This window comes from Musa acuminata, chromosome BXJ1-7 (assembly GCF_036884655.1).
Source record: "Musa acuminata AAA Group cultivar baxijiao chromosome BXJ1-7, Cavendish_Baxijiao_AAA, whole genome shotgun sequence".
Lineage (NCBI taxonomy): Eukaryota > Viridiplantae > Streptophyta > Magnoliopsida > Zingiberales > Musaceae > Musa > Musa acuminata.
The window spans coordinates 6,651,270-6,666,732 of NC_088333.1; the positions used below are offsets into that span (position 1 = coordinate 6,651,270).

General features: G+C 37.7%; 1 protein-coding gene across 6 annotated transcripts; it reads right to left on the minus strand.

Annotated features, from left to right (window-relative positions):
* Positions 1-9,688: 9,688 nt before the first annotated feature.
* On the minus strand, positions 9,689-15,092 carry LOC135678500 (heat shock 70 kDa protein 14-like). 6 transcript variants are annotated; one of them, XM_065191388.1, is made up of 9 exons: positions 14,506-15,092; positions 13,447-13,674; positions 13,263-13,358; positions 13,116-13,171; positions 11,596-11,695; positions 11,363-11,509; positions 11,101-11,289; positions 10,633-10,764; positions 9,689-10,237 (listed from the first exon to the last, which is right to left on the minus strand). In XM_065191388.1, exons 5-8 carry the CDS (start codon positions 11,626-11,628, stop codon positions 10,693-10,695), a joined length of 441 nt encoding a protein of 146 aa, XP_065047460.1. In that variant the 5' UTR covers positions 11,629-11,695; positions 13,116-13,171; positions 13,263-13,358; positions 13,447-13,674; positions 14,506-15,092; the 3' UTR covers positions 9,689-10,237; positions 10,633-10,692. The 6 variants fall into 6 exon arrangements, with proteins under 6 accessions (XP_065047460.1, XP_065047459.1, XP_065047457.1 ...); XM_065191387.1 differs by having other exon boundaries at positions 14,385-15,092; XM_065191385.1 differs by having other exon boundaries at positions 11,127-11,289; positions 14,680-15,084.
* Positions 15,093-15,463: the final 371 nt, after the last annotated feature.

A 15,463-nucleotide genomic window follows, 5' to 3' on the forward strand; every position in this document is an offset into this window, starting at 1 on the left:
ATCTGTCCCTTTGAGGAAACACATCCGGTTGAGCAAACTCACACATCATCCATCGAAGATATCGGGATTCGGATGGGCCGATTTGAGCAACGACAAGAACGGCTTGAACTTCGACAAGATCAAATCCTAACCGAGCTACAACAAATCCATCGACAATTTGACTCTTTACTTAGGCACTTTAATCTTCCACCTCATGAATGAGCTTGTATAAACATCTGATGTTTTTGATATGACATGTTGTAAACTCCTTATGTTATTCATGAAGGACTTTGTCTTTATGGTTACCTGATATGCTGTACATATGTTACCCTGATATGGTTATCTTTGTCTATAAGCATATTTGCAAACATCTCTTGTTGTTTATCTCGTCTTTTATTTTGCACTGAAACTAAAAAAGGTTTAAAAGCCTATGCCTTGAAAATATGAAGCAACATACCAATGTATGTTGATAAGTCAGCAGTATGACATTGATATGGTTGCTATTGCTAATATGATTGCTATCATGCCATGTATCAAACAAAAATTTGCATCATACTAGCTGATATCTTACCATGTGATGCAATGCTACACTTGCTGAAATAAAAATCCTGCTATGCAATATGATATAATGCTGCACTTGAAATAATTGTGTTACTACATCAAAATTATTTTTCGGATGTTATTACTATTACATGCCTTGACAACGCTTGATCAAATAACATGTTGCAAATTATCTGACAAATATTTTTAACCAAATGCATGTAAGAAGTTCATTTTTCGGGTTGTATGCTAAAAATGGGATGTTCCCGTACACTCTTATGAAAACTCTTTGGAAAATGAATTTCCTCCGTCAAGCAAAAACAATAAAGAGATATATGTCACGACTTCCTTTATATGCTATCATGCTTTTTGTTGATGACAAAGGGGGAGAAAAATATGAATTGATAAACACTATGTCATAGCTGAACTGCCATAATCATATCTATGTCATAGCTGAATTGATAAACACTATGTCATAGCTGAACTGCCATAATCATATCTATGTCATAGTTGCAAATACTTGAGTGATGCTATAAACAATGTTATGCCATCCTTGCATCACCAAGAGATATGTGAACATGTGCTATAGTTTGCATCATATCTTGATTTGATATTCTATAGAAAATGCAAACTTGCTAGAAAATCTCAAATGTGAGCATCATGTAAAAAGTCCTTCGTTGCTTTATATGATTACATGATGAATGGTTACAAACACAAACTTGATGATGTATGTCATGCCTTGACATAATTCGTGAAGAGATACATCATGATAGGCATCATGATGGGAGCATTGATAAGTTTAACTGATCTAACTTATCAATACGTCACTTGAATTCTTAGGTCTTGAATTCAAGGTTGACTTATCTCAACTATGGCATATAGATAGGGGGAGTTAAGGATAACTCCTTTATCAATTGATTGTCATCATCAAAAAGGGGGAGATTGTTGAATCTAGGATTTTGATGATGAAGTCAATTGTCATTTGTTATCTAATCTATGTGTTGAGATAAGTGTGCAGGATTAACTACGATGAGAGTAAGACAAGCAGCAGGAGTTGCACCGGAGTCAAGATCATGATCACGTTGGGAGTTCGAGAGTTCGACGGAAGTTCGGACGGTCGTCGGAGGTTCAGAGAGAACAGATCCGAGAAGTCCAGAAGCTTGCCAAGCGAAGCTCGTCGGAACTCGCCAAGTGGATCGTCGCAAAGTCCAGGAGTATGCCGGATGTCCGCAGAAGGATCACCGAGGGTCATCGGTTGATCGACGGAAGTTGGCCGGAAACTCGCCGGAAGAAGCGATTGACGCATCGGAGCAAAGCTGCAGAAGTTGTCTTAGAGATAATCGTAGTTAGCACGATGATTAAGCATGAAAATGGGAGGTGATCCCATTAGCTTAATCTTGGGGCAATTGGGCCCCTGAAAAGATTCAAAGTGGGTCGAATGGAGTGAACCATTCGGACCCTGATTGCACCAGGAGGTGCAACCGCCCCAGCCAGGAGGTGCAACCGCCTGGGCTGTGGGGTTGAGAGGTGCAACCGCCCCAGCCAGGAGGTGCAACCGCCTGGGCTGTGGGGTTGAGAGGTGCAACCGCCCCAGCCAGGAGGTGCAACCGCCTGGGCTGTGGGGCTGGGAGGTGCAACCGCCCCAGCCAGGAGGTGCAACCGCCAGGGTTGCAAGGCTGGGAGGTGCAACCGCTCCAGCCAAGAGGTTGCACCGCCAGAGCTCAAGTTCCGAGCTCTGCCAGGCGATGCAACCACCAAGCTCAGTCTTCGAGCTTTGGCAGAGTGGTGCATCAGCCTGAGCTCAGTCTCGAGCTTTGCCAGGTGATGCATTCACCAAGCTCAGTCTTCGAGCTCTGGCAGAATGGTGCATCAGCTTGAGCTCAGTTTGGAGCTCTGCCAAGTGATGCAACCACCGAGCTCAGATTTCGAGCTCTGCCAGGTGATGCAACCACCAAGCTCAGTCTTCGAGCTCTGCCAGGTGATGCAACCATCGAGCTCTGGCAGAGAGAAGCAATCGGCAGAGCTCAGTCTTCGAGCTCTGCCAGGCGGTGCCACCTCTCCAGTCGAGAGGTGCAACCGCCTGATCCCAGAATTCTGGGATTTGATCGATTTGATCGTTTTGAGCTCGAATTTTGAATTGGGTTGGGGCCTATAAATACCCCACCCATTCAGCACTGAAAAGATACAGACCCATACCGAAATTGTGATCTTTTCTGTGATTCTAAAGAGCTCAAAAGTGTTGTAAAGCCCTTAAGTCTCCTCCTTCTGTTCTTCAAGTTTCCAATTGTAAAGTGAGGAGAGAAAGGTCTGTAAAGGTTGTCTCCTAAGCCTGTCAAAAGGAGAGAAATTGTAAGAGGGAAGTTTGGCCTTCGCCCATTGAAGGAAGGCAGCTAGTTGACGTCGGCAACCTCATCGGTGGAGGAAGCCAAAAGTGGAGTAGGTCAAGGCTGACCGAACCACTCTAAATCTCTGGTTTGCGTTTAATTTCGAGCACTTTATCATTACTGCAAACCTCCCTCATCACTACTGCTCTCTGCGCTTTCACGAACAAGTTCTAAGTGCTGTTCTTCCAAATCTGGATTCAGACGTAAACTCGTATTTTCATACATTACAGTTTACGTTTACGTTTGATTCTGCAGAACTGTTTTCCGTGCTTTTACGAACGAGCTTCGTTGCAGTTTACGCTTACATTTTAATCCTATTAATAACTGCAATCTGTCCTCTACGATTTTACGAACGAGTTTCAACATTTAGACGTAAAACTGCATTCAGACGTAAATCGGCTTTCTTCGCTCAATCATCAGATTTCAGTTCACGTTTACGTCTTGATTTCAACTGCATACTGCCTTCTGCGAATATACAAACGAGTTTTAAAGTTTAGACGTAAATCTGCGTCTAGACGTAAAACTGCGTTTAGACGTAAATCTGCGTTTAGACGTAAAACTGCGTTTAGACGTAAATCTGCGTTTAGACGTAAAACTGCGTTTAAACGTAAAACTGCGTTTAGACGTAAAACTGCGTTTAGACGTAAATCTGCGTTTAGACGTAAAACTGCATTTAGACGTAAATCTGAATTTAGACGCAAAACTGCGCTTAGTCGCAAAACTGCGCTTAGACGCAAAACTGCGCTTAGACGCAAAACTGCGCTTAAACGCAATCTGCGCTTAGACGCAAACTGCACTTAGATACAAACTGAGAATTTGCTTTTGCATCATATTAGTTTTTGAACGAACGCAGCTTTTGGTTTTTAAATTATTATAAGATTTCCGCTGCACTAATTCACCCCCCCCCTCTTAGTGCTCTTGATCCTAACAGTGTGAGCAGAGCATTGATTACTGGGTAAATTAGCAAAATGTACTTAGCACAAAGTAACTTATAAAGCTTCCAAAAATAAATAAAGGTGCTTTAATTTGAATTTTCTAAAATTATGTTCATATATGTGGCATGATATTTCGTTTTTAGTTTTATTGGTGTTAGAATGGTGTTCTTTTGGTTTTTCTTTCCTTTCAAAATTTTGTATGAATTAATTATGGGTAGTTTATGCAATTTAAATTGTTGTGCATTCTATATAATTTATTCTATCTAAACTAGTGTGTTTGGAATATATACTAACTTTTATTATATTTTGAATTATAAAATCATTATTATTATTTTAAATCCTGATAACCAAGATCAATTTGATTTATTTATATCAAAATTATTCTTTTTCTTTTCTTCTTGATCTGATCAATAAAAGAAATTATGATTTAAAAAAAAATCATAAAGCTCGTATTTTGCTCGAGCGAGCCTTGACATAGTTAAAAAACAAGATTAACGTAGCAAACATTAATATCAATGATGTATGCAGAGAATATATTTGACACGAGTCCTATGATATGATGGCAGAGGTTATGTGAGATAGTTATAGCTTATCTTTCGATTAATCAAGGTGAAACTACTTGAAGAACATACTGATATCGAAGTATATAATCAAACGGATAAGGAAGTAACAATGAGTCCAAATATAAATGACTATCCAAAATCAAGTGGTAGGTAAAACAAAAGCATAGCAAGAGTGACAGTTAGTAGTTGGCCTCGAGCGAGTTTTGTGCTATTGCTAGTTGTGCTAACAGAATGTGGATGATTGTCTACATCATGCCTACAAGTGTTTGGAGTTGATGAGTAAGTCAAATAAAAAAGGCTTCTTCAAATATGATGATCGGTGCTATATTCCTGGATGGTTATTCGACATTAGTGTCTACAACATGATCGATCATGGTGTGTTCTAGAGCCAATATGCTAGCGTGACAAATGATCCTCGATCGCACTTGTTGAAGTTGAATCGACCTGACTAGTTTTTCTAATGCTATCACGTTTGAAACTAAAAAGCCTCTTGAAAGTGCTCCTCCGCATTCGCTCTACATGTAAGCAAACTCCTCCAGGGATGATATGCAAGACCCTTAAACAGCTGGGGATCATTCCATGGCAGTAACAAAGTCAATTAGTTGATCAATGCCTCTTTGCATACTCAAACTGAACCGCATAAATATTGCACTATCACTATAGCATAGTAACAATGTAGTGGAAAGATAAGACCCATGATAACCATGTATACATTTTTGACAAACAGCAAGTAAGACCACCTTCCCTTCATATAGACAATGAGTTGCTCAAAAGTATCTACCGGTGCATCGCTATCCCCCATGCACATCGAAGTGCCACAATCGCTGCTAGTCCCCAACCAAACCAAACCGGGGACTGTTTCCAAAACTGAATTGACAATTATGTGCCAAGGGAGGACACTCTTAGACAACTATTACTATGCAATTCACTGAAAGTTCTTTGCCAACTTTCGCATCGGAGAGTTCAGAGATTTGTCAGTGTTGTAGCATTATTATTGACAAGGTGGAGGTTGATTTGGTGTAGCATTATTATTGATAAAAGAGGCGCTTAAACCCTTAGTGTAGAGCATATGGTAGCATTAAAAATGGTCTTCGATAATCACACTTGTTGAAGTTGAATTGGCTTAACTCGTTTTTCAAATGTTATCATGTTTGAAAATTCAGAAGCCTCTTGAAAATGCTCCTTCGCATTTTTTTTCTATCCGTATATGTTAAGCAATCCAAAATTAAATCGACAACCTTCTTATGATTATCCTTGTCTATATACATAAAAGAAAAAGTTGAGCAGGTATTACTATATGCGCCGAGGGAGGACTCTCTTAAACAACTATTACTATATGCAATTCACTAAAAGTTCTTTACGAACTTTCCCATCGTAAAGTTCATAGATATCTTCTATAACTTTTCACCATAAGAAAAATTTCATCCAAGCATATGGCTTCTTGTCGATATCAAGTTCCCATACTTGGTTGGTCCCATCTCCACACCACAAGGAGGGCGACCAAGAAAAACATTAACAACTAGCAACATCATATAGAGCATGAAACCACTTGAGAGAGAGAGAGAGAGAGAGAGAGAGAGAGAGAGAGAGAGAGAGAGGATGTTAAAGAGACGTATCAATATTTTTTAATAAGGTAAATTGAATTTGAGACTAAATTCCAAATGGGAGATTAAATATACTCATCTCAATTTTTCTCCCAAATTAAAAAATCATAAATGGTACACATCACATTATCATTATTTTCTAAATTTTCATATTCTAATATAGAATGTCTATTATCATTTGGTATTTATTTCCTATTTTTAAATTTCATGATAAGAAAATTTTATTTTTATTTTATATTAATATAAAATAAAATATGGAATAAATCTCCTTAAACTAGTAAGGATTCTTCCTCATCTTCTGTATATATCTCCTCCCATTTCATTGATGAAAAGAGAGAAACCAATAAAGGTCATCGCCTTTAAGAGATTATAGGATTTCGATTACGACAAAAGAATCAAGACGGGTTATGGCCTTTAAGAGATTGTAGACAGTATATTGCAATAGAGGAGTCAACAACAATCTTTGCCTCTAGGATATTGTTAGTTTTTTTATTTATTTTTTAAGTTTAAGTTTTAATATAATTGATTGAGCTTTTAATTTTTAAATATCTCATAAATTTTATATTTATTAATTAAAAAAAAAGATGATTGGTGTATATAGATTTCAATATTGTGAATAATAATTTTATTTATTTTTTACTTTTGTATCATATTTTAAAAAATTGTAGACCATCTTTAGTAAAAATCATATTTTCATGTAATAAATTAAATAATTTAGAATGAAAAATTATTTTGTTTTTTATTTTTGAAAAAATCATATTTAAATTATGATATTTTGGAAAAGTGGTGACTATTTGGTCTGAGACAATCAAAGTCTTGCCTGATTTGAACCCAATCAAATCAGTTGGCTCGGATGTGTGATGGGGCCATGCATGAGAGAAATTGTGATGGGTTGGATCCAAGCTATTTAATTATTATTTTTAAATATATTCTAATTGGGATGGGTTGATTCAAGCTATTTAATCAATTTTTTTTTAAAATATAGACCAATTGATCTTGAAACGAACTTAGATCCTCTCTCTCTCTCTCTCTCTCTCTCTCTCTCTCTCTCTCTCTCTCTCTTTCTATATATATATATATATATATATATAATGCATATGATAGATGAATGATTATAAATGAATGAACGCCATCTTTGATAATATATCAGATTTTTGTCCTCTATTAAAAACAAATATATTTATATTGGTTCAATGATTATTTTCAAGAATTAGTGAACTATTAGATATGATGGTTAAATGGTTCCTTTATTGGAGAAATTTATCCATCTTATAATGCCATACGATATTGATTCTCTTCATTTGCTAAATAGTAGATGTGACCTATCTTAGGGAGTAAAGCCTCTCGAATGCTTGAGGAGTGCACTATTGATATATAATATATGCCAATATAATCAAATCATGATAATGGGAATGTTATGCACATGATAACCTAATATATTAGAACTATGCTGTTGTGGTTAACGTTTGTATTGTCCCAAGATTACTATTTTATTTTAGATAAGGTTTGATTATGAAGATTTATATTTTTAAAACTTAATTTAAGAGATCCGAGAATCACTATTAAAATAATTTTTTTTTATCTTAATTTGTGAAGCAGCTCTGATATAGCGATAGGTCGAAGAAACAGGTGGAAAAGACTTCTGTATGCTTTCTCATTTTCTTATGGCAAATTGGTCAGAGCTTACGAAAGAACTCTTGGGTATGATTCATGGTGAACTCTCGATTTGTGATTACGTACGTTTCAGAGCCGTTTGTAAACATTGGAACTTGGTCAGCAAGTTCGAGGACTATCGCCGTCTAAGGCCACAAGCCCCGTGGCTCATGTTGTCCGGTGATGGCAATTCCACGGCCAAGTTCTTCTCTATTGTCGAGAAGAAAATTTATAAGATTCAATGTCTGGAACCTATGATCGGTAAAAGGATCTATGTAGGTTCTTGTCATGGTTGGCTGGCCACTTTGGATGGACGCTGCAACATGCACCTTTTGAATCCACTCACTGGCGCTCAAATCCCACTCCCTTCGGTGCTAACCTTACCCTTTATCAGAGACATTAATAATTTAGCAGGACAAATCACCAACTTCAATGTGGAACAAGATTATAACCAGTACTGTTTATGGCGCAAGTTCATACAGAAGGTCGTCCTCTCTAAAGCTCCTGATGCAGACAATGACTTCACCATCATGATGATCTATAGCCATTGTTCTAGGCTAGCCTTTGCCCGAGCTGGGGATAAGGCTTGGACACCTATAAGCTCGCCTTATTATTACTCCGACATAATTTATCACAACGCCAAATTCTACACTATCAATTTTCAACAGGTGGTTGAGACATGGGAGCCCGATGAACTTGCCTTTAAGCATATCATCTTCATCTCAGACTTATCTTCATATGATTTGCCCAGGGGAATATATTACTTGGTTGAGTCACTAGACAGTAATTTGATGCTGGTACACAAGAACAAAAAAATATTGGGTTATACGAACAACCCTAAGAGCATTATGTGTACGATATTTTCCCTAGATGAGGAGACTTGTAAGTGGAAAAGGGTGAATAATTTACATGAGCAAACATTGTTCATAGGCAAAAATCAGTCAATGTGCCTCTCTACTATAGACTTTCCAGAGTTGAAACAAAACTGTATCTACTATACTAATGATATGTTGGATATCTGTGGATCCTATAGGTATACAAGACGTCGTATTGGAATATTCTACTTGGAGGATGAGATGACACGACCAATAGATCATCTTGGATATCACCATTGGCCACCTCTTCTTTGGTTGACTCCAAGTTTGTCTTGAGTTGGTATAGTCAAGTCTTGTTATATTTGTCATAAATTTTTTTGTCTTGTGTGAGCAGGACATTGATTACTTGGCAAATAAGTAAAATATACTTAGCACAAAGCAACTTATAAAGCTTCCAAAAATAATTAAAGGATGCTTTAATTTGATTTTTCTAAAATTATGTTCATATATGTGGCATGATATTTCTTGCTTTTAGTTTTATTGGTATTAGAATGGTGTTATTTTGGTTTTCTTTCCTTTCAAAATTTTGTATGAATTAATTATAGGTAGTTTATGCAATTTAAATTGTTGTGGGTTCTATATAATTTATTCCATCTAAACTAGTGTGTTTGGAATATATACTAACTTTTATTATATTTTGAATTATAAACTCATTATTATTATTTTAAATCCTGATAACCAAGATCAATTTGATTCATTTATATCAAAATTATTCTTTTTCTTCTCTTCTTGATTTGATCAATAAAAGAAATTATGATTAAAAAAAATCCTAGAGCTCGTATTTTGCTGGAGGGAGCCTTGACATAGTTAAAAAACAAAATTGATGTAGCAAACATTAATATTAATGATGTATGCAGAGAATATATTTGACACGAGTCCTATAATATGATGGCATAGGTCATTTGAGATAGTTATAGCATATCATTAGTCAAGATAAGACTGTTTGAAGAACACAATGATATCAAAGTATATAATCAAATAGATAAGGAAATGACGATGAGTCCAAATTTAAATGACTATCAAAAATCAAGTAACAAGTAGTATAAAGGCCTCTAGCGAGTTTTGTGTTAATGCTAGTTGTGCTAACAGAATAAGGATGATGAGTTGATGAGTAAGTCAAATAAAAAAAGCTTCTTCAAATATGATGATCGGTGCTATATTCCTGGATGGTTATTCGAAAAAGACAAAAATGTATAGATATACCCATCATGGAAAACGAATAATTTCTTACGAGTCGACGAGTCGCACCAATGGTCGATTGACCAAATGGTCAATTATCAGAATGACACTAAAAAGAGGACTCAAAGCTTACACATAAGACAATTTAATCTCAATTTAATCTCACATTGGTTGCACATTGGTTGAAGAACGAGAACCAAGGACTCGTAAGTCTATCAGGTCTCTTATGCTCTCTCGTGAGCCTGTGGACCACACCAATGACCGATCGATGAAATTGTATGATCCCTTATCACTTTTAAACTATCACATCATAATATCAAGAGGCGCTTCACGCTGCAGGTTCACCCCCCCCCCGATTTGTCAGTGTCCATCGGCTCGGAAGCTGTTGTAGGTGGTGTCGGACTGCTTCCATCGGTTACCTGCTGCTGCTCAACGGTTTGAGGTTGAGCTGGTGGTGTCTCAGTTGGAGAAGGCTGTGGCTTGGCTGGAGGTGGCCTCAGCTTTGTCATTATCGGCTTGCAAGACCTACTCACACATGCTCTCACAATTAATTTACATGGAAATCTCAGGCTCTAATGCATAGAATAAATTTCATATGTTGCTCAGCTCCAAACGAGGATTAGCGATTTTGGATAAATAAAACATCATACAAGAACGTGTAAATGATTACAGCATGACATGGAACTGCTCTTACATTCTCAACCAACAATTAATAGTCCTACATAACTAAAGAAAACTTAGCCGACGAGTAGCATCTATCCTTCATAGTACAACTAGTGAACCACTCTAGGTTGATTTCATAGAGCCTCTGTACGAGAACAGATGAACAGTCCTACAAATATACTTTTCACTTCCTAGAGGTAAATCACTGATGGCACAGTCAAGTTGAATATATTCAAGACATCTATAACTGAACTTACCTGTCTATTGTCTCAGCTTTTCTCTTTAGATCTCGAGAAAGAAGAACTGGATTGGCATATTTAGGTAAAGCATCCTGCTGCTGTTTCTTCTCCCATAACCATGCTTTCTGCTTCTCCACATTCATTTATTACCTGTTCAACAAATCAACAAACCAAGTATATTACCACAGTTTTTATCATCACTGTTAGACTCTAGACCTCTATGCAGCTACAAGATTGAGAAAAAGAGGTTATCTCAAATCTTCACTTAGACGCAGGTTTGGTTTCCCGCATCACCATATAAAAGAAATTCTAAAGTTACCCATATCCGCTATACAGCAAGCAAAAGGGATGTCTCCTCTTGAAATTATCCAACACAGGCTTCTAAATATTACGACCATCTGCTTCTAAATATTTTCCTATCTATGACTGAAGGCAGGTAACTGCAGGAGCTCACTTGACAAAAGGAATGCTCTCAGAAAACAAAACCTGGTCAGGTGCGAAAGCAAGTATACTTTTTGACATTGCCTTCTGCTTTTCAGCTAAATCAATTTGATCAAATTTGGGAGCGTTGGACAAAACCGCTTCTCTGAAACTATTAATACAATAAGCCAGTTGATCAATGGCAGGACCTCTCTCTGTCCATTCCTTGTAACGCTCTTCGACCGGATCACCTGTCTGAAATTAGACAAGCCAACCTCAGATGCATCGAACAGACGTTTTTAAGCAGTCTACTAGGCCTAAGGTATACCTTTTTGAGCTCCTTCAACTTAGCAACATAAACACCCGTTGTTTCATCCTCTCCATCTTCACACAACCAATCCTCAACTTCCTGAAGCTTCATGATAAGGGCTTCCTTCTCTGTTGGCGTTACAAAATCCTGATATTTGTCATATAGCTGCATATAAAGGATCTAGTGTTAGCTGAATTAAACAGGCTAAACCATATATGACGTAGTGGAAGGATGGATAAGATGCACCATACCTTGTTTCGCATATTGTACACATATGCCTCCATGGCATTTTTCTTGCAACTCAGTCACAGGCACAATGGTTTTCCTGCCCTTCTTTTCCGAAACTTCAACCTGTACAGTAAATGAGTTCCAATCAAAGAGTCAAGTTATAAAAGGCTATGTATCACGGAATTCTTTTCACACATCATGAATTCCATGATAAACAAAATGTTATCACCATCCGATGTATACTATTCTCAGATGACATTCAGAAGATGTAAGTGGTAGGCCAAAGCATAACAAAGTTGTGAATCTGTATAGTGACAAAATAGATCATCTTACTTTCTCCATAAAAGAAAATTCTTGTGCTCTGCCAACAACAATCAAAACTGTGATATGAGGTGACAAAACCCAATGAGAAAAAATGCCCCAAGAAAGGAGACAGTCAACACTGATGGCAAACTCTATAAGATAGTAGATGAGTTATATCAAAATTCTACCCATCAGCATCCGCCGTTGTATTGAGAATAGTGGTTCACTCAACCATAGGTTAGTTACAATCAAAAAGTATCTAAAGCCAACCTAGTAGTTATGTTAGTAGCACATTTAATAGGGTTGAAATTTTATATAGAACAAGGTCATAAAAAGTAAGGATTGAAATATCATACCATACCGATGTTTCGAGCTTGGCTCGGTACGGTATGGTACCATGTATCAAGCGGTATGTTAGGGCGTACCGAACGGTTTATCTAATTTAGGTGTAAAATTCTCTAAAAATACCTTAAAAAAAAGAAGTTAGGATAGAGTTTTTAAGTCATAAATAAATATAGTAATAGTATAAATTTAGCAAGATCAATATAAATTAGGTAAGAATAGTATCACATATCTTTTTCGGGCTTTGAGGAATAGTCTTGCACAAGGTTTATATTTCAGTCCGTTACGAATTGTCCTTATGTAAATATTAAAATATTTATATAAAAAAATCATTTGAATTGTTAGACTATTTTGTTACAATATAAACTCTAAAATTTAAATAAATTAAATAATCACATATGTAGATATACATGATTGTTGATTCTGCTATCAAAACGAACGACGGACCTCCACGAGTGGTGGATCAGGATCTCGATCCTATACATCTGCGTATCAATATGATATATTTGTTGTACCCGATCCATATGCCATTGATACATCGATATGGTGATGGACATAGGCTGATTGTCATGAATCACATTTATCCTATTGAGTATCTAATTTCGAATTGTGTCTAATTTCAAATTAATCAATATTAAACACATTAATCATAATATTAAAGATCTTAATTACTCTCTAATTAAAGAAAGAGAATACATACCTCTTGATTAGAAAGTTCTTTCTCTTAATCTTTCAAAATTAATCTTGATTTAATTCATAAATTGTTATTTTGTAGAGTTTATGAGAGTACAAACGTGAGAAAAAAAAAGTTTGAGATACTTTAAAGAGTATGAGTATGAAACATAGTGAAATAGTGAAATAGGAAGCATTTGTTGCTTCATCCATGTCCATAGATTACTTTGTCAGCTCTGCCACTTCCGATGTTGCAACTTCAACTTCCTCTTCTTCCAACATCTGCAAAAAGTAGGATATATTTTACTTTTGAGGTGTCTAGGATTCAAGACTAAGGACCACTAACTAGAAAGAGATACTGCTTATGACTTACAGTGGCTGGCTCAATAGAAACAATTCCATGGAGATTCAACCAAACTTTTACTTTCAACTTAGCACGCTCGTCTTTGCTGGTCCGGAAAGGACTAATCTGTACAACAAGATATATTGCTGTCAAGAAGAACAAGAAGCACATAACAAGAATGATATGGTGGGAGGTTTTTGTATATGCTACTTACTGTGTATGTGCTAATTTTTGCTGGAACTTGCATATCACCCACATCAGCATACACAACATCAACTGTGAAAGTAGTAGATCTATAAAATGCAAGAGCTTTGACACTTGGGATTGGATTCCCTTTCGGAAAAACAACTGAACTCTGCTGGTTTTCTGAACCAATGGTCAGAGAATCAGGGGCAGATCCTTTCCATGACAGCGCTATTGAAAAAGGGAAACTCTCATGAACCTTTCACCATAGAAAAAAATGTGTCAAAGATAAGAAACCACAGGTCCAAGTATGTCAACATATATATAAAAATATGCATAAACAAGACAAGGATCACATAATTAAATGAATAAACTGATAAAACAGGCAACAGCAGTAAATAAGATGTAAAATAACACTTATTGTATGACAAGAACAAGACAGATAGCAATCATCAAGTCATATTAGTTGAGCATTGGAATTAACAACAAAAGTTACATGAACAGGTGAGCTGTTTGTTACATTAAGCCTCATCCTGAATCTTAAACATAAATAACAAATTCCTCTCTATATTCTATTTCTTGCACTGTATAATAATTTACTCAAGAGACCTATTTGAGAAACATTAATGGCAATCAAAGACACAAAATGGAAAAGAAACACTATTAAGTACAAAAGTTAAGACAACGAAACATTCAATTTATGAGATGTATGGAACATTCAATTTTTCCTATACATAGTGTATTTAATGGTTGGCGAGTTTGCCTTTCGGAAGTGTCAAATTAATGTTGATTCATGTGTTATTGTATTTGCTTCGATCTTGGCAACACCAATTTGTTCCCATCTATTATCCCTTTGTTGTGAAGCTGCAGGTTGTCGTTATACACCCATCTGCTGCCATATTCATGTTCAATATACTTAATTCTCCCTTTCCCAGCAAGATGTTTCTTATAATGCAATAAATGTCGCACATTATCTAGCAGTAGACTCGGACTTCTACTTGGAGCCTGCACTCTCTCTGCGGTGGACGAGATCGACCTGCTGACCATAGGGCCACTGATCCCCTCCTGGCCATTCGCTGCCAGCACTAACCTAAAAGAGTCCGATCCAAGCACCGGCAAGCCCGACGAGAAGAGGTACGTGGAGTGGCTGGACTCGAAGCCGCAGCGGTCGGTGGTGTACGTCTCCTTCGGAAGCTTGCACTACTTCACGAAGCGGGAGCTGGTGGAACTCTCAGCGGGCCTGGCGCAGAAGAGGCGGCCATACCTGTTGGTGGTACGGCGAGACAACAGGTAGGAGGCGGGCGCGGAGCTGGAGGGAGGAGGGGAACAAGGTCTGGTGGTCGAGTGGTGCTCGCCGGTGAAAGCGCTGTCCCATACCGCGGTGAGCCTATCATGCGGCGTTCCGATGGTGGGCGCCCCGCGGCTGTAGGACCAGGCGACGAACGCGAGGCCGGCGGAGGTCACCTGGGGGATGGGGGTGACTGCCGAGCTCCGTGAGGACGGGTGATCGAGGCGACGGGGTGAGGAGGAAGGCGGCAGAATGGAAGGAGAGAGGGTCGTCGGATCGGAATCTAAGGGCATTCCTGGAGGAGATTGGAGAAGGATCATGAACAATATTCTATCGCGACGATAAGGTTATATGAAGAAAGACGGCGAGTTCTTTCGTTTGTCAGTTTGTTGGAAGGCGTATGTAATCATTAAGTCAAACGGATTATTCGGAAAAAATATGATATATATTAGTGTTCATCACAACATCTTTAAATAGTCTATAATTTCTTCCTTGACATGTTAGGCGACTACGATACCCACATTATAAATTTATCGATTGGGCAGATAGGTAACGGAGGACCCGAGAAAGCAGCACAGCCGCAGAAGGACCCCAGGTTTCCAACGAATCAATGCACGGGTAGTAATATGTGTCGGGCAAAAGGGTGGGAACGAATTATGTGCTGTAGCGATCTGGCCAAACTATAGACGGCTCGGCTTTCGCTGTCCGACCCGAGAACAGGGTCCAGCTAAGGTTAAACCTTGGGGTGCATCAGCGAGCT